The sequence below is a fragment of the Diuraphis noxia genome, unplaced genomic scaffold (assembly GCF_037042655.1).
Source record: "Diuraphis noxia isolate RWA-SAM2 unplaced genomic scaffold, SU_Dnox_SAM2 contig0001, whole genome shotgun sequence".
Lineage (NCBI taxonomy): Eukaryota > Metazoa > Arthropoda > Insecta > Hemiptera > Aphididae > Diuraphis > Diuraphis noxia.
In genome coordinates this window covers 51774727-51796264 of record NW_028301711.1, presented here as the reverse complement: position 1 = coordinate 51796264, position 21538 = coordinate 51774727, and the positions used below count along the sequence as shown (strand labels likewise).

The window sequence follows — 21538 nt, the reverse complement described above, 5'->3', positions numbered from 1 at the left end:
AAATTTCGAACCAAAGTTAATTACCTAATAATAATTTTAATTAGTAAATTGTAATTGTTATATTAAACTTTAAGTTTATAGACAAGTGGTGTGGAATGGCTCACAAAATTTTAGTCTATTACTCCGTTCATCAAAAAGGTTAATATTAATAAAATCCTAACTAATTAATTACTCGTTCGAAATTCAATTTCGGAATAACATTCTGTTTCGGAGTATAAAATGATAAAGATATACTTATTTACAGTGTAAAAAAACTTAAAATATCTTTTAAAACCAACCCAGTATTATAATAAATATATGTGTTCGGTACTAGCTATATTACACAAAGTCGATTCAATAAATAAATTGCTTAAGATCGCAAAAGTAAACTTTGTTTCGATTCGTTATCTAATGCTGAATACAAGACATTTTGTGTTTACATTTAACTCTTTGCACCACAATATTTTTAGACTGCAGAGAGCTAAATATTTTAAAAATCGATTATTTTAAATATATAAAAACATTATAACATAACGGCACAATTGACGAAACTCAATGCAGTGGCATGTAAAATTTTAGTTGACAGGTACACCTAGAAAATTATATTTGAGCCCCAAAATGTCTAGGTAGAGCTCTGACAAGTGACAATAGTACTGCATTAAATACTTAAATTTTTTCGTCATCGTAAAGAATTACTATAGAAAGCCTATGTCTGATTACTGTTATTAGTGTTATTACGTATTAAAAAACGATTACCAAGAGAATCAAAATCTTACACTTTCCAATAATAAATAATACAACGGCTGCATACGAATTGCGTCTCTCGGCACCAATTCCTCCCGAATTGCGTCCCAGGTATTTTCTAGGGTCATACTAATTACGTCCCAGTTATTTTTTGGAGTTATACTAGTTGCGTCCCGATTTTTTTTTGTGCATACCAAATGCGTCTCGTACATTTTAAAAACTAAACAATATTTCCCTTCTCATTTTTATACAGACATAGAACTGTCTGTAATAATATTAACATAATAACTACTACTATAGGTGGTTAAAAATATTGTTTTTGATTTTTATATTATTTATTGCATTTATAATTTTAAATGTATAAAAATATTTAAAAATATAGAAATATAAACTGTAGTAAAACAAATTGTATAATAATAACTGTATACAAATATAAGCGTAAGTCGTAAGTAGTAAAAAATATTATGATATTGGTAAAAATTTAAAAGATAACTTTCTTATGAATTCAAATCTACTAATTTTTTTGATTGAAAATCTGCCATTGCTTGTTTTAAAAATTGTTCTATATTAATCATCGATATTGTACGGTGCTTTAAGTGAGTGCTCCGTTATAAATATCAGTTTGTGACCTTTTCAGAATATTTATAAATTGAAAAATGTTTGGATATGCATTATAAAACATATCGTTGAGCTTCAAATGATAAGCTTCACAACTATTAGTAGTTCGTATAATAGTTATATCCGAGTATTCTGCCCATAATGAGGACGCAATTAAACCGTTCTCGAAAAAAACTCGGGACGCAATTCGTACGCACCGAATATAACATTGATAGATACAGTCGATAAAGGGCTAAACATTTTTATAGTACTAATTAAATAATTTTAATCTTGTTTTCGAAAACATTTCTAATAACTTTTACTGATGATTGAAAAATGTTGAAAAGTATGATACAAAAGTACATAATATAGTGAATATACCTACATAACATTTATTATTTACCAATCAATAAATAAAATTAAAAGTGTTTAATATTTGTTCTAAATATTTTTTTTATAATTAAGTTTTTCTTTACAAAAAAACATAAGTGTAATTGTAGAAAAAAATAAAATCAGCTCTACAGAATTCTCTTGTGGCATATTATATATTATAATAAGATTTGACTAGATGTTTCGATTATCGTTGGTGTTACATAAGATTTATATTATTGCCGTTAATAATAATAATAATATACCTATTGACGTTGGTGGACTCATATAATATTACGATCGCGTAAAATCATCTAGCGTTGGCGAACCTACTGCCGAGTAGGGTCGTCGTACACCTACATAATACCGATGTCAACCAAAAGCAATGACGTCTCGGAGGAATCGAATAACATGTTGGCGTTTGAGGGGTGGCTGCCTGTGGGTTTTCACACTAATGGATGGATTTGTTACCGGTGGGTCATTTTACATTTATAGCGATTTTTCAATGGGCAGACAATGTGGCGATTGTTCAGGTTTAGTACCTATCTCTGGTGGCCTAGGTCAGGACTTAAAAAAGTGCTCACCGTGTCTGACATTTTAACGTTTAGAAGTCCACCCCGCATTGTGAGTGAAAATTCCAATGCGTAGCATACACACGTATTGTTACCGCAACGAATCGATTGAAGAGTCACAGCATTATTAGAAGTGAATTCACAATAGACTAGGTATATTGTATTATTGTAATTAGTTGACCTGTTATGTGCCAAGAGCGGATTATTATGTTATTCTGATTAAATTTTAGATTTTTTTAACCGCTTGTTTCATTCAAAATTCGATATCACATTTTTGGTTCAGTCAATACGGAAATATTTGATAAAATTAATAATTGATATATCGTTCGAGTAATAGAAAGTAAACACCGTTTTTAAATATGAAACAGTGTTTATTTTCAAAAAATATAATATATTATGTGACAGTCAAATAATTTCATCACGAGGGTAAAGGATGTGGTTGATTTTTTAATATTTACTACCTATTTAATATTTAATCATTGACATTTTAACTTATAATTTATGTTATTATGAATATTAAAAAAAAAAGCAGGAAAGTGGGAATCGCTCTGCTGTACATTAGGTGGTGGGGTGGACCTCTGACTAGGGTAGGTTAGATTTGAATGCAATGATAGGTATCATTGTATACGAAAAACGATTCTGAACGGAGATGATTTGTCAGTCTAGGATATATTATATTTAAATATTGTCATTATTTATTATCTATTTCTATTTTGAAACAAATATTTTATTTTTCAATTAAGACGCATTTTGCATAAGGCATAGTTAATCAATTTTTCCAAAAACATTGTATGTAGTTATCATAATTCATAATACCTTAGATTATCATAGATATAAGGAACATATACCTGGTTTAAGGATAAATCGTTATCATTACGCGATTAAATAAAAATTTAAAACTCAAACGCTCAAAACATTTTTCCTATAATGACGCCTCAAATTTTCTCAATAGCTATTTGAAGCAAAACTTTTGGAAAAATTAGTGTTGAATTTTATAACCTTAGATATAAATACAAATAATATTATGAATTTTGAACTACAAAATAATTTGCAAATATTCATGGTTTTGACGAATTTTTGTCAATATTTGAAATTCAAATACTAATAAAAATTTAATTTGAATTTCCAGTGGACATTTTTTTTTGTGTAAAAGATTGACAAAATTTGAAAAGAATCTTGTATAAAATTTTCAAATCTTAGATTTAAAAAGCCATTTATTTATGAATTTCTAGCTTAAAGCAATTTGCGAATTTTTGTGATTTTTACGTATTTGTCAAAATTCAAAATTTTAATGCTTATAAAAAAAAAATTGTGACTATGCATTTATTTTATTTTTCAACTACTATTGTAGTAATATGTTAAGAGCCTTGTATTAAATTTTCAAGATTTTCTACCCAAAAAATAAATTTTTATCGATATTAATTTAAAAAAAACTAATAATGATCGAAAATTGCATATACCTATGAATAGTTTAAATCAAGTCAAAAATTTTTGAAAATTTCATGGTGGATAGAATATACTTATATAAACATTCGGTGAAAAGTTCATGTATCTATGGTCATTTTTTTAGAAGTTACATCAAAAACCAAAATCGATTTTGTCGAAAAATTAGTGTGCGTAAATTTTCCCGTTTTTCCCTTAATTTTTAGTTTGTTTTTCTCGATTATTTAGAAAAGTATTTATTTTTTACTTTTGACCCCCCAAAGTACCAACTAGATTCACTTTCTGATCGAACGAGGTACTGAAGTCAAAAATCGAAGCATTTCTACTGCCCCAAAACGTGATGACAGACACAAAAAAAAAAAAAATAAAAATAACAACACACATCATGGTAAAATCAATACATTCATCGCTCCGCTCAGAATCTAAAATTCAGAAGTTGAATAAATTATTTAGTAAAGGAAAATGTGAGGGATATGCTTTATGAATCACTTTGTAAAATGTCTATGTTATTACCCTAAAAAAAAAGTATTGACTTTTACAAATTGTATAGAAATGATATCATTATATTATTTTCATCACAATATAAATTAAAAATATTTTGTAGCCATAAAATACATTTCTCGTGTTTCTGTACATTAATAAACAACCATGCAGTACATCTTACTCTCAATAGTAGTCAATTTTTTATTCCTTTTAGCTATCAACATTCAGCAGAAGGGTAAAGTATTTGATTACTGTTCTTCAAAGTAGTAATTATCTACTGTCAAAGCACAATGTTCTACTCAAATGACTTCGATTTCACCGTATTACACATATGTGTATCACAGGGATATTACACTGTCAATTGTATTCACTAATTTATTCATTAAATAAAAATATTGTCAACATTGTGCTTTGACAATGAGAATTTTTACTTTTGACCTCCCAAATTACCAACTAGATTCACTTTCTGATCGAACGAGGCACTGAAGTCAAAAATCGAAGCACTTTTACTGCCCCAAAACGTGATGACAGACACAAAAAAAAAATTTCATGGTTTTGACGAATTTTTGTCAATATTTGAACTATAAACGCTTATAAAAAAAAAATGTGGCTATGTATTCTTATAGTTTTTAAATAACTATAAGAATAAATTATGAGGAACTTTGTATTCAATTTTCAAGTATACGGCCAAAAAAATTTTATTAACACTTCAAAAATAAATTTTCAGAAAAATTGAAAATTTCAGTTGTCTATAAATTTCTCCAAAAACGTCAAAATATTTTGAAAATTAAATCATGTAAAGAAAATGCCAATCTAAATAACTGATAAAATTTTCAAGTATCTACAACTTATACTTTTTAAATAATAATAACAAATATTTAAAATCGTTTCAGGATAAATCGTTATCGTTACGCTATTTCGTAAAAATTTAAAATTCAAACGCACTTAAAATTTTTCCTATAATGATGCTTCGAGTTTTCTCTATAGCTACTTGAAGGAAAACTTATGGAAAACTTAGTGTTATATCCTTAATCCTTAGTTATAAACACAAAAAATTTTATGATTTTTCAAATTACTTGCAAATTTTCGCGTTTTCGACAGACTTCGTAAAAATCTGAACTATAAACGCATATAAAAAAACAATTGTGATCAAAGATTTTTAATTTTTTTTTAGCTACAATAAGAACAACTCAACAATAAGGAACCTTGTATTAAATTTTCAAGTTTTTTTGGTCATCGAACATTTTTTTACCGATACTTCAAAAAAAAATTCTGATTCAAATCAAAAATTTCAGTGGTCTATAAATAACTCGAAAAAGTCAAAATTTCAAGTATTTATAGTGATTAGTTATTGAATTACAATCAAATAAAAAAAACGATTTTGTCGAAAACTAGTTTTACGTAAAAATTCCCGTTTTTCTGTCACTTTTTTTTGTTTGTGTAATGTTTTTGAAAACTGTTAGAAAATGGTTACTTTTGACCCTAATAATGTACCAAGGATATTCACTTTTACATTGGTAACCACCCCCAAAGTTTGAAATTTAAGCATTATTTAGTTATGCTGTATACGGACACAAAAAAAAACACACATCATTGTAAAATCAATACATCCATCACTTCGTTCCGAATCTAAAATAAGGTTTTTGGGAGACCTATAATGGTACATATACGTGTTTTCAGGGGGTGTAGTGGCCGGGCGGATTAAGGCGTCGGTTGCGACGCTTACCGTTGCTGGTTTGAATCCCGGTCATAAGCGGCATCGCTTTCAGGGCAATTCATGATGTCTGGAAAGAGAGCCCTCCCCAGGCATGGCAGAAACCTACGGGTGCCCATTCGAAATTCTGCAAAAAACATCCACTAGTACCAAAACCAAAAGTTCCCTCCCTGTTCCCCGATAGTTCCACTTGTTGTCGAAGCCTTAACCCCCAATAAAAAAAATTGTGTTTTCTGGGGGAGGGAGGTCCTTTGACATCACCGAACACAATAAGCTATTATAATGATCTATTATGTTTCTCGACAGACAACAGTAGGCCACAACAGAGGGAAAGACTCAAAAAATCTATTTACATTGAATTTTTTTTTGACATACTTTTAATTATCATAATGTAATTTTAATTACGATGGTGTATGTTAATTATTATCAAATACCAATTACCTATGTTGGTAAAATGTATATTGTATATAAATGATATTTAAATTTTTTTATTGACAAAGTAGTACAGAATGGAACCTACTCCCCCCCCCCCTACTACAGTTTGTTACTAGTATCAGACAATACTATAATAATTTAATTAGACAATTGGGATTGGACATATTGAATATCTAAAGAACATAATATAAAAACTATTGTAAGGAATAACGAAAATTGTTTTCTGTTGTTCCAGTCACCTAGGTGACAGCTGTGGGCTATGTCTATGACCAATGAGTGTTTCATTTGATTGAGATTTTTCAAAGCTTACACATAATAAAATCAAATTATATTACAATTTATGTGCAATTATACAATATTATAACATGCTATAAATCAACAACTTCTCCAAATAGATAAAAATGATTGACATTGTTGCTAACGTGATCGACAAGCTTATGTGATTTGTTCCACGTGAAACTCGATTAGATTATGAATATATTTTTTTTCTAAGTGATAACATAACCATAAAAATCTATCATACAAAACATAGCAAAATTCTAAAATTTTCAAATAGTATTTTTATATTTTTATACATTGGATTTTATATTCAGATTTCATAAAATGTATAAAAAATAAATAGTTACAGTTAGGTATTAAATATAAACTAAAGGCTTAATTTTCTTTTTGAAGCTTAATATTGCCTATAAAGTATCTTTCATTCATTCAAAGTGTTCATCTGAAATTTAAATTTAAAAAAGTCGTTCAAATCCCTAAAAAAATATTTTAGAGGCACTTATACTTTATACATACTTAAACAACTAAAATATTAATGAAATTTATAGGTATATAATTGAACCTCAGCCGTGGGAAATATGTCTAATTTCAGGAACGTAGGGGACAGACATGGTATTAAAGTATTAAACGCTATTTTGTTTACCATCGGATATATATTCAATATTCGAGTTCCTAGAGGCACTGTTTTGATGACTTTAATTTCAGTTAGACATATTAATATTATTGAATGATTAATAACAATAGTTATCGATGTAAAGTTTAAATTATATTTTTGGCTTTTAAATGATTTTTAGAAATGTTTAAAAAATGTATACATTATTTATTATCGTGATAAACAACGATTTTATAGTCGTATCAATTAATAGTCAACACATTGACGTTTAAAATGGCATGTTTATTTGTTAAAACTGTTGAAAAATATATAATTAATAATTAATAATAATTGTATTACTATGCAAGAAAGGTACCGGTTAAAACGAGATGATTAATCTCGATACCTATTCTACTAATATAGATTTTGACGTCATCAATATTATAAGTTCACAATTATATAGTTAATCATGGTTAGGGAATTAAAGTGGCCTATTACATAATATATAACATATTGTAATATTAATCTATTTTTATTTTTGACTGAAGTACTTCAAATTATAACTTGTACCTTGACGCTATAACAGAATAATATTATTTGCTTATCGTTTATTTTCATACCAATCGGTTATCATTGTATCATTGCAATTAAGAACTTCTTATTTTACTATCAAATGTCGTTGAAATATTATGAAGTATATTTTATTGGGTTGATTATCGTATTGTAATTTGTAACATATAAACATGCACATATTTTAATTTTTTCGATCCAAAAGTGATCTTATTGGCTATATCATATTTTTAAATAACGTCTTTATTTTGTAGTATAACAATATTATGTTTTACAGTAGTTGTCAAATTTTTATATGTATAGTATATATGTAATGATAATAATATATAATATATGATACTTATATGTATAAAACTATTAATTAATAATTATCTTATTTTCAACCGGCAAAAATAGCAACAGTAAGGCAGGTGATGGATATATCAACATTAAACTACAGTATCTACAACAGAGGACTAATTATTGCTTTTATCGTCCCATATTTTTTTTCCTTTTATTTTTTCCGAAAAATCTCACATCACACGCCACACTCACCTACTAACAAATAGTTGTCCGATATCTTATGAAGTTAAAATAATAAGCACATAGATTGCTACACAATATTTTGAAGTAATAAATTAAATTATTTATGTAATACAATTGACTGGGGTGGTAGGACATATTTTATTTTTCTCAATTAAATTAATAATACCTATGTGTAATATTATTGTGTTTTTTTCCAGGGCCCTGAGACCACATAACTCCACTGACCCCCCCCCCCCTCACCGGTAAAGGAGGCCCTACCTACAAATTATAATTCTTGATTCTGGTCCAGGACCAAATGCTTTTTTTTTTTGATGAGATGATATTAATGATAGGTTTCTAAAACGCGGTAATTTCTTGGAATTTTATGATCTTAAAATTGTTTACCATGACGATTTTTAATTTAACATAATATGTTTTAGCCGTTTAAGAACTGATTACTGATATTTATTTTCTATATACCTACCGAGTACCGATGACAATGAACAGTTACTTATAAAGTTATAAACTTGAATATGTTTGATTTATCTTAGCTGCATAAATAATGATAAGCTCGTAACTACTATTATATTATAGTTTTGTAATTAATAACTTCTTAAACTTCAATTTTATTATGTTTAACTATATTAGATAGTTTTATTATTTTTGTTCTATTAATACATTATTGCATTAAAGTACAATCCTTATTTCAACAAATATTATGATATAAAATTGTTACTGTACATTCACCCATATTAAATTATAAAGAATAAAGTATTTACTGAATTATTTAATCCAATAGACATAATCTATATTATCTATCTTATTGATTAAACCAAACTCAGATAAGATTATTTTATTTAGTTACAATTGTATTTTATTGTAACGGTTAAATTTTTATTATTATCTGAGTGACTATTCTTATTCATAGATATAAAAGTTCATATTACATTAAGACAGTACCACAACTCACAAGCACTATGGAATTCTAGTGAAACCATTTTTTTGATTACGTTAGATAGCACTGAACAATTAAAAATGTTAACTTCAAAAGTATTATTTTTACGCCTATATAACTTCTCGAAAATATAACGTGATTTTTAATAATAATTATCTTTAACAATGTTAAGTGTAAATAAGTATAAATAATAATAGCTATAACGTACGTATACCCATTTCATATTTGACATAAATAAATAGTTTAAACGTTGTAATTTTCGGAAACTAGAAACTGTATGTATTTAAATCAACAAAAAAAACCACCAATAAATCGTTCTGCTAGATAATAGTTTGGTCTCTACACCGTCACTGTGATGCTATATATAAACCATTGTATAGGTGTGAAACCCAGTATATTATGCTATGAAAAACGATTCTGAGCAGTGATGGATGACGATTCCGGTGCTTACCATTCGCATCCACCTTCTGGTTTTATTTAATAGGTGGGTTTCGTTCGGATAAAAAGTTCAAAAACAGGCGATAGCTCAATAACTTGCGTGTCCTAGTATTTATTTTTTTATAACATGGTTGTGTCCCAAAAACTGTTGTTAAAAATTCAATAATTTTAATATACTTACAGTATATATAATACGCCTATCCATTTTATTGCATGCAGTACTTTGATGTTACAGTAATATTATGAAATACCGAGAAATTCTGATTTACTTTGAATAAAAATGGCAAATTCCTAGTATTCTAGTTGTTACATACGATTTCATTTTGAGTCCATCCTATATTTAATATTTATTGTCTGATTTATTTGTATTCACAGGGAAAAAACTACATTTACAAAAAATTGTGTATAAATGTAACGCATTGTAGGTACAACATAAATTATTTCAGTATGCACAATAAGTATAAATATATTTGTATATAATAATAATACAAAAAAATAATACATAGTATGTATATAATGTACAATTTAGTTACATTACAAAACTAAATTAGAGGTCTGGTAAGGCGTGGTATCTTTACTCACCTAACTTGATCTGAGTGCCACCAGCGGCCAATGGCACTAGTTTCCTGGTTGAAACAATGTTGGTAGGAAGGTAATGTTTTCGCTCTTAGGCTCTAGACTCTAGAGCAACGGTCGGCAACTGACAGACCGCGATCTGAATCCGGACCATAGAAGACAAAAAACTGAACCGTTAACATATCTTACAATTGTTTTGTCTTCATATTATACTACTATAAAAATATAAAGATTTGACTAATCAACCAATCAACCTTAAAACCAGAACGATTAAACACATATATTATGCACATTGCCCATAGCCGTTTGTGTCATACTGCATAAACATGCCACTAATTCACTAAGATATACAGCCTATAGTAGTAGCAGTCATTAAGGCATTTCTTCTCCAAAAGACGCGTACCTACAATTATTGCTCTCGACCACCTGTACACATTATATCTTACATGTTTCTCCACTATATCCTTTACAATATATTATAACCCGTATATACCTACACTTCGTATGGTTACTCTCTACTTAATTAAATATATTTTAAATAAAATATTACCATTAAATAATATATTATTTTACGTTATCTCTATAATATACACAATTAAATAAGCATTATCCCTATTCGCTTTTATAAACTATTAGCATCAGTGATATCCTTAGCATATAAATACATAACGTTTAATAGATAACTAAGAAAATGCTTGTTCAAATTTTAATTTCGATAAATCAAAATTAAAGAAAAGTAAATTTACCAAATAATTTACAATCAAAATGAGGGTAAGAGTCGTCTGAAAAACAGAAAATTACATCTCCATAGAATACTCTATTAATGGTACCAGACATCTCAATAATTTGAAAACAAGGTCTTTTTAATCATATTATTTAAAGATTCCAAAGATGTCATTGATGTCAACTACATCTGAAGACTGAAATATTTATGACTGTAGGTACAATTGTTTTGTGAAAGTTGAGAATCAATTTATAATCACTTATTTTGCAAATAAGTCGATCAATAAATTTTCACATTAATAATAATAATTATTATTATAATTTTTTATGTTTCAATTAATACAAATTGTTTTAATATTAATTTGTGTCAAATTTTGACCTCCAAATGTCATAAAATATTTTTCCACAGTTTTGAACTGCTGTTTGTATTTGATACTAAAAAAACATATGTGGAACAATAATTCAATTATTAATCTTATTGATTTAGAATAAAATATTAGAAATCAACTAAAATCATCAAAAATCATATAGGTTAGGTTAATAGTTCTGCGCCTGACTTACAAATGTTTTTCCTTAATTTTAAAACAACCGTTTTTTTTTTTTGTCAGTAACATTGTTTTTCTTGTATTAATAATATTCTGATAAGAGATTAAATCCATTGGCCCTGATTTTATGTGTAGTTATTGCAGTTATTGCAGTTATTGCAGTTATTGCAGTATGATTTTAGATAACTGACTACATGCATGCTAGATTTATTTGTGTGGCTTCTCTTTGGATGTTCGATATCTGGCGATATTCTTTCCGTCCAAACATTAACTTTCTCGTTTCATCCACGTCCATTTTTCGACCAAATATTATGATAAAACAATTTTTTTCACTATTGGTTTAAAGTTTAACATTTTGGGAAGTTCTACTTTTGGGAAAGTCAAATAACATCGGCTTAAAAACGAGCAGTATAATATAAAAAAGTTAAGTTGGTATAAGTTCATTAAATCTATAACATTCACACAAACATACATTTTAATATTTATTAAATCAGTATACATAATATAACATTTTACTTAACGACGTAATAACAATTAATGACAAATGCCTATATAGAATTTATATTCATTATTTGTATGGACACAAACGTAATACATTTTTGGAAATTAATAGAAGCCACCACTTTGTGGGGCTCTCTGGGTTGCCTTATATGGCTTTATTAAATTAATTTTGGTACAGTGTTTCTCAACATTTTAAACCGTAGGAATCTACATTTTATTGATAGTTTAATAAATTTATTTTAAAATATACTCTCCTGCTTTACTATCAATGGATATATATTTTTTATTACCCTTCTGTTTCTCATAATATTCTTTTCTTTTTCACATCACTAATTATTATGAAAACCGATCATAACGTTGTTTTGAGCTAATTTTGCTTCTTTTTTTTATTCACAAATAGTAATGATAATTTGTTAATACAATTTTATGAGAAAACAACTATTTGTAACACAAGATGAAATTATATCTAATTTTCAGTACTAAAAAAAAATGGCATGTGAACTCGATGGCAATTCTGAATAATAGTATTCATAATTTGTATTCTATTTAATGTTTTTATGGATTATTACAATTTACAATTTAACTGAATACTTATTACTTTTATAAGCTGTATGGTATTTATTGTAACGTAATGTTTTTAATTTATTGATAATTTTATGCAGTTATTCGATAATTTACAACAATGTACGAAGCTAGGTGGTTTTATTAAGTTCAAAAGCAACAAAAAAATTAAAATCATTTATTTTAACGAGCGTTTTAAAATTGAAATAATGTAATTAGAAGTATCAAAAATGAATATACGAGTACATGTACCATTGTTGACTAATAATGAATAAACGAAACCTTCGCAAAAAAAAAACTGAACCTTACACATTTATCAGTGTGTATTTACATAATATTATCACACCTGCAATAACCAAAAGCGTTTCAAAGTTTTATCAATTTGATTTTCTTGAAATATTATATAAAACTTTTAAGAAATATTATATTTATGTAAAAATTAAAAGCTAAGTGGATAACGCTCTGCTGTACCTTAGATATCTAAATAGTAGAAACTAGAAAGTCAATATAATGCATATGGTAATGTATTAAAAGCGAATACAAAATTTATTAACTCCAGTTTCTACTACAAAGTCCTCTTGGAAATAGACTAGAGTAAAATATTTTATACATTTCTTTCGATATGATTTGATATGATAAATTGACATATTTTTCAGATAATAATATACCTTAAACAAGTGCATAATATTACATTCAGCTAATTCAAGTTTTAAAAATCACGTTTAATGTAAAAAAAATACAATGATACAATTTATTCCGCAGAATAATATGCAATAATGATACATTATCTAAAGTTACCCAATATTAAACGCGCGTTAAGAATTTTATAGTCGTCACTAAATATACACTATAAAGAGTACCTATATAAGAACCAACATAATAGAATCCGATAAAAAAAATGTAGTCAAATTAAGTACTAAACATTTTTATAGCAAACTATTTTGTAGCTAAAGTTTTTAAAAATGATGTAATACGTTTAGTATTAAATAAAATGGAAAGTTTGTTTATCGTTTGATAATATCATTATATTATGATCATCGCACGGCATTATGGATAGGCTATTTAGATACACTCGCGTCGAGATGCTATTACTACGGTATTTCGTAAGAACTATAATAATCTTTATCGTATTTTATTGAAATAATACATAAAACTACGTTGTAATAATATTATATAATGGAACCGAGTAAAAAGAAAGTAAAGTGTGTGACAAAAAATAAATTACAGTGAAACCTTTACAATAATGAATACTCTCGTTCCCTGAAATTTTGTTCACTATATTTAGATATAGTTAAACTTGTAAAAAGTTTGCAGTTTATTCCTAAAAAAAACCGTTTAGAGGTGTCCAATATTTAGAGAAATGAGTCTGTTAGGGAAGATTTCACTCTAAATAATTTTTTATATTATATAAATCATAAATATATGTATGTAACACTTGTTTTCAATTTTTTAGTTCAGAGAGACTGTTATTAAAAGTCACTAATAGATAAAATATCTTTATGTTATACATTTAAAAATATATCTTATGTCCAACAAATTTGTTGTATCATGAGTAGCTTTGTGTATGAGGCAGTTGTGCGATATTCAAGTGTGATCTTTAAAACGTTCTTCTCAAAAAAAATTCCTATTCGATCATGTTTACACAGTATAAATACTTTTATTACAGATAATGGAAAAAAGGCTTTTTTTAAATTTAGGTTAAAATCTATGGCCATTTTCCGTGGTCACATCGAAAAAAATCAGCTGTAACATATAATGTAACCATTCCATAAAAGACTTACTTGGATGAAATTTTAAATTTCGACAATTGCATGTTATCTCTTAATTAAATAAAACAAATAATAAATATTTACATGTGCATTTGTATTAGAATATTTTGCTGAATGTATAAATTTAAAAAAAATTATTAAATTATTAAATTCCATTTTAAATATTTATTTATCTCTAGGCGTGGTTATATAAATTGTATCATACAAAATCGATAAACAATCAAATCAACTCTTTTAAATCAAAAACTACTTATATCTGAAAAATGACAGTTCATCAAATATTAGGTACATTATAGCTGCAGGGATACGTATTGATTCTGATTTATTTGACAAGCCATCACACTGACTGTTTCATTTTCAGCTTCGATGTTTTTAGTCAACATTACGTTGTTTTGATTAGCCCATTCAAGATAATTAGCCTCGTACAAAGCCTTCAAACCCAAAGAATTTGCTATTCCTTGGCTCTTTTTGTTAGTGAATATTCCGGATATCACGTTGCACCCCAGATGCACCATCTCGGGTAACTGTTGTTTGATTACGCACTCCAATAGTTTTTTACCCAATCCTGTGTATTGTAAAACAAATATTAATTCAGTCGATTTAAACCAGGCAGGTACGCGTATAGCGGTATACCTATATAGTATAATTATTACTATTACACTAATAAAATACAAGTGAAATGCCATCGTATTATATTATTTTTTGACTGAGCGTTTCTCCGAGTTTATATGAATTTTCGTATTGCGTTCGAGTGTTTGATCGATACGTTATTATACAACTTATTTCTTATACTTGAAAGGGATATAATTATGGTATTTGTAAATTACCGATAAACGCACGGTCTACCATTTATGTAGATATTACTAAAACACACTTACCTTGACCTCTATACGGAGGAAGAATAAACCAAGCGTAAATTCTGAAGAATGCTACAGTTTTGTAATATTTGTAAATATCAACTTTTTGGCTCAAGTGGTTTTTGAAATTCTGTATTATATTCCATTTCTCTCCTTCGTATAACTAAAACATATTTTTTTCTTACATCTAAACAGAGATAAATAAAAACTTGGAAAATCAACTCTGTCGAGTATCATCACCGTAGAGTAAGGTCTCTGCGTAATGGACGTGTTAATTATTATGAATTCAATTATAAATCATTGCTGTGTACGTGAAAAACAATTATTCTGAATGGAGACGGAGTGTTAGACTTTTTCTGAGAATATTTGTACTTTAAGGATGTATATAATTACAATAATATCAATATTTTTTTTATAAGTAGTGCAGCAGTATATAGACGGAACTTATTTTAGCCGAAAATATAACATATTATAATAATATTAGAACACGTATTTTCATTTAATTAGTTTAAGATAAGCTTTTTTAATTTCAGAGTATTTTTCGATAGTTTTTTTAAGGCATATAAATTCTGACCGTAATTATTTTATGAGGTAGTATTATTAAAAATATAAATAACACTGTTAGTATTTTTATCAAATCTCAATCATAATATTATCATCTATATTTTTTTATGTATTAAAATAAAAATATTTTTCAGAAAAAATATTAGCTTCCCTCCCGTTTCAGATTTATAGATTCACAACTAATTGTTACTAATTTATTTAAGTCAATATTACTGGCATACCACGTACCCTAAAATAATTTGAATATATTCATGGTTTAAATTGATTAAAATTAGTCTGAATAATGTTATATTGAAAATGTTATTATAATTGTAACGAAAAATAACAATGTTCATAATGGTAAAAAGTTTTTAGTTCTCTACGGTTAATATTTTACAAATTAAGGAACATAATATTTAAAATTGTTAAATTTCGTTAGAATTTTAGAATTTTAATTTGAACAAATATTGATCCACTTCCCCATTCATCTTAAAATAAACTATACTTGTCTTTACAAGTAACTAATTAACTACGAAATTCTAAACTTTCTGAAACTTTCCTACTAAATGAGTGTTTATCTTTAAACAGAATCTAATTATTTAGCTGTCCGGTTTCAAATTATTGTATGTAACTATATATTAAGTAGGCCATATATACCATCACTTTGTAAAATAAATTTGCTCAATTACCCTCAATCTGCTAAACTCTAATGAGTTATCTTCAATTGAACAAAATCTGCAGACTATTATTCCAATACATTTTCCAGAGCTTTTTTCAATTACGATTGATGATAAAGTATCCGAGATCCAATGTTTGATCAGATATAAAAATTGATCAACTGAATCTTGATCTGATGACAATGTATTATTATTACATAATGATTCTTCGTGAATATAATGATTCTGAAAATAAAAGAATGTTAGTTTTTTTGTTTTAATTTGATCAATTGTATTTATATAATAATTTATTCTACTATTGCTGAATTAGCAGTATTCTACTGTGTATCTATTGCAAGATTACTTAATTTTTAAATTCAAACCTAATTTCGTATTTAGATATATTATAAAACATAAATCAATATCATATTAATGAAATGGGATGGGATACTAGTTGGATAATAATAAAAATGCGTTATTAGAACCTAGGTAGATACCCGCCATAAATAATGTTGGTACAATTATGTGGCTTGGTGTAAGAAGAATGAAGGTTCAGAAGGTAAATTTTATGAAATTTGTACAAATTTAAGATTATTTAATCAACGTCGTTGGTTTAATATTTGATCATATTATTTGTGTAAAAACGACCAACAGTTCTGATTTAGTATGCTTAAATTAATACATATACATTGGTCGTTTTGACATAAATCGATAGAAGTAGGTGTAAAGATATACTCACAATTGCCTCACATATTATCGTGGTTGTATGTTGTTTAAATATTCAATAAAATAAATAACGGTCAAGTTGTCACACGCAGATAACCATTAAAATCTAAAAAACACCATTAATCACTAATAAAAGGGACGATTTTCATTATTTGGTCATATAGGAACTTAAACGTAGTTGTGACAATCTGGTACAACACGTGTGATCTATTTCATCTGCCACCAGAGACAAGGGATGGTCCAATGGAGGTCTCTGTTACCAAGGACAATGCAAGTCTTTGGAAACATAGAGGCCTTTGATGGAACCACCTGCTACTCTGGCTGGCTTGACCATGTAATCTACTCTCATCAGTGCACGAGCACCAACCACCACTATAATAACCTCTCACGAATATAGGAGGACCAGCCAAATTAACCACATCGGATCCTACGAGCAACAACTGGCCTTCTCTATTTTAACGAAAATATATCAGTGTCATATTTTTTTGGATTCGAGTGTTTAAAATCTTTTAACCTATTTAAGTTATTCGCATAAATAAAATTAAGCTGAAAATAAGGTAAAGTGCATAAGAATCATATTATATGTATTAACCTTTTTATAATTTATACATATATCAATATTTTATAACCATGGTGTATTTGATCTTATTCTTGAATCACGACCTCGAAAGCCCTCCGACGATCAGGAAGAAGGTAATAGTGCAATTTTAATATTTACATCTGGTATCATTCTCCAACACTTATAAATATAGGGAACAATACAGCAGACCTTTAGCATTAACTCTCAAATACAATAATTTTAATATAACTATTGGCAGGAACCTTAGTTTTATTTATTTATATTTAATATTTATAATTATTTATGTAATTTTAGTCACTTATTTTATTTTATTATTTTCTATTTTTAGATTTCATGATTTTACTTGTCACTGTGTTGAATGAATGACTTCCTTTATCTGCCATAAATTGAGAACTTAATATCATAGAAAAATTAATTATTTAAGAAAACAATTAAACCCAGAAATACATAATCCAAAACTTAGTTCACTAAGTGAAAATATTATTATGAGCGCATTAAGATTATTTTTTTTTTACCAAACCTCAGAACTTGAATAATAATTTGCATGTTTTATACAATCCTATGTTCGTTTATCAGTAATTAAGTCATTTCAGAATCATTTTTAAAACATAATTTCATATGAATTTCATTTTAAGAAAGTACACATTTATGTAATTTAATATCTGATAAGGGAGTATGTACCAATAAATATAATAATAAACTGAATACTTAAACTCAAAGATGGATTGCAAGAATTATCAATGCGAGAACGAATGGGGGAATATTTTTATTTTTCAATTTTTAGTTTCACTACCGTCTGATTAGTTAAAAGAACATATAATATTATGGTTTATGAGTTAATAACATGTTTTCATTAATATAGGCAGGTGAAATGTACACACGTTATTTATTAACTATGGAGGCAGTTAGTTAGAACCTATTATAATATTGCAGATAGCAGAATTGTTTTAATTAATTGATATGCAATTTTTTTCTAGCAAATACATTTTTTTAAATATATAAAATGTTACTTACAATTTATTTTATAGTCTTAGAATATTTTATAAAATAAATATAAATAAATATAAATATATAAATATAAATAAATCAATAATAATCAAATCATATTAAGAAATTAATTTTGTTATCAATTAGATAGAAAACAAAAATAAAACATTTATTAATTATAAATCGGGCTAAGCCGTTGATGCCACAAATTATTCGATTCATTCTATAAACATTAATTTCTTTTTTTTATCAAAGAAGTAAAAACTTCATTGATATTGTATTTTGTCACACCATTACATGTCAAAAATGTTTTTTTTTTATAACTTAACGTTTATATAGTTCAGACGCTATAAACAAGTCAAATAAATGTCACTTGGTAAAAAAAAGTTTTTTTAATTTAAAAAATGTTTAATTTGTAATTCTTTTCATTACAATATTTTTTTTGATTATGATAATAATTGACCCGGATAAAAGGCAATGGGGAAACCTCTCGTACTTGTCTCCCTTACTATTACTTATTGTGTTATAGGTGTGTAAACATTTTCTGAACTTAATGTTCAAACAGTTTCAAAATAAAATACATTTTATAAAATATTATCAATCATAGCTAGATTTTTAATTTTAAAATACACGAAGATAAATTAACTACAACCTCTAAGTATTAAAATTATCAAACAGTAATTATAAAGCATTTCCAAATATTTTTAACACCTTAAATACAGATTATTATTATATAATATTAAGACGATATTGATATTAAAATAAATTACTTTAAACATATCTAAGACTTCATCGAATCGCTCGTCTATAAATACTTGAAAAATGAATTCTGATTTGAAGACTGTCCATATTCTAGGTTGAGTTATTCTCGTCATGAAGTCTTCGTCTGTTTCCTCTTCTGCCAGTACATCTTGTTTTGGCTTAGACGACATTGTAACGCGTTAATGTAGCATTCATTTACGAACAGTAAAAAATTAATTTCCATTCATGAATCGTTGATATCTTATTACCTTTGGTGTGTATACCTACATACTACCTGTTTAAAGACGATATAACTTATCACGGTAGTCAAACTCAATCGCTCGTCAATAAAATGGTTACCAAGGTTACGGTAATTTAAAATTATGTATAATTCAAATTTTGATATTAAAATAGTATAATATGTGTACCTATGCTATTAATATGTACATAATAGATATTATATTATATTATATTATATTATATTATAGTATTATCTACTAAAACTTACATACATATTTTTAAACGTTATTGTGTTGTCAGTTTTTCGTTTTGTTTTTGACGATGTCGACTGGATTGCAAAACAATATACAATAATAAATATTTAACGATCAAACATGCACAAACCCCTGCGAATTGAGGGTCGATACGAACAATGGAGAAACAAACATTTTACGCTTCCTGTGTTTTACGTATATTTGTGTATACATAAACTATCCATCGCACAATATTTACAATAGTAGGTAAACACATAAAGAAGGTCAACAAAACGATCATGCGTAAATTATCGTATGTTAATGTTTAAAAATATTCTTCTAGTAGTCTAGTACGACTTTTGTTTTTTATCGGAAGTTACCTACTCATGAGAATAATAATATGTAAAACAGTCTAGAATAAAAAACTGTACGGTACGTACCCTGTCGAAGAATGTAGAGACAGGGTTATTAGGTACCTGTTTCTGCCAAAAGTATACCTCCATAGTTAGGTGCTAAAGGAAGGTCAAACTCAAAATATGGTTTCGAACCGAACACGTTCGTCGTGTTTTATTAATAAGTGTTTTAAACAACGATTTCTGTTAATTTGATATCACGAAAATTATCAAATTTAAGAATGATTATACTTTAATAATAAGAATCTCAATAAAATAAATTTATGAAACGAAAAGAAATTTCGCTGAAAAACTAATATGTTATTTTAATAAGTAAAAATTTAAATTAGAACCATTCAGTTCTAATCCCCCACTCTGTAAAAATAAATTAACGTGTTATATTTATAACTATAATAGAAAACAAAAAAATACGAATTCAGTTATAATTGTGGCAACAGTGGCCATTGATTTATTCCTTAAAATATAACTTTATTGTGTCACGGCTATCACGTAGGCATAAAAAAAAATTTGTGATAATCAAATTAAGTGAAATAATATTTATTATTATTCTTTTCATAAAAAATAAAACCCAATCAAGCGTATATTTTTTCTATGACTCCATCGGCTGTCATGTGTGAAATGTTCTTGACAGCGATATCGCACAACTTTGTTAAAAAGTACAATTTCGCTTGATGATATTTCACATAATATTGTAGTACTTTGAACAAGAAAAAACAAAAAACAAAAAATAGTTTGATGTATATTTAGACTAATCTACTCATATTATAAATAACTTATAAAAATTGTAAAAAGACTTATCTACTTAGGTACATTTTGTGTAGGAGAAATTTTCGTTGGAAACATATTAGTCATCGAGACAATGATTTCGAGTGAATGTATAAGTTCCTACACGAGATTTAGCAGATAAAAAAAAATACATACCTACCTATGTTAGTTATTACATTGTGGAAAAAAATATTGAATATGTGAGTTCCTATAGCTTCCTACACAGTAAAAAAGTGAAGTATGTCGGTTTCTATAAACGTTAAAAAATTACTTATTCTATGGTTCCTACACTTATTACGTATCCAGTGATTATTGAAATAATATATATTATCCAACTTTTAATTTTTTTTTTATGATTAACTAGGTACTTACATGATTAAAATATTTGTATGTTGATATACCTATAGGCAAACGTCAGTTAAATGATCAAATATTGTTAAAAAAATATCAT

At 27.1% G+C, this 21538-nt stretch overlaps 1 protein-coding gene across 1 annotated transcript; it reads right to left on the bottom strand.

The window, feature by feature from the left end:
* Positions 1–14419: 14419 nt before the first annotated feature.
* LOC107170288 (uncharacterized) lies at positions 14420–19776 on the bottom strand. The gene is made up of 4 exons (XM_015520364.2): positions 19466–19776; positions 16436–16648; positions 15225–15366; positions 14420–14911 (listed from the first exon to the last, which is right to left on the bottom strand). Exons 1-4 carry the CDS (start codon positions 19625–19627, stop codon positions 14637–14639), a joined length of 792 nt encoding a protein of 263 aa, XP_015375850.1. The 5' UTR covers positions 19628–19776; the 3' UTR covers positions 14420–14636.
* Positions 19777–21538: the final 1762 nt, after the last annotated feature.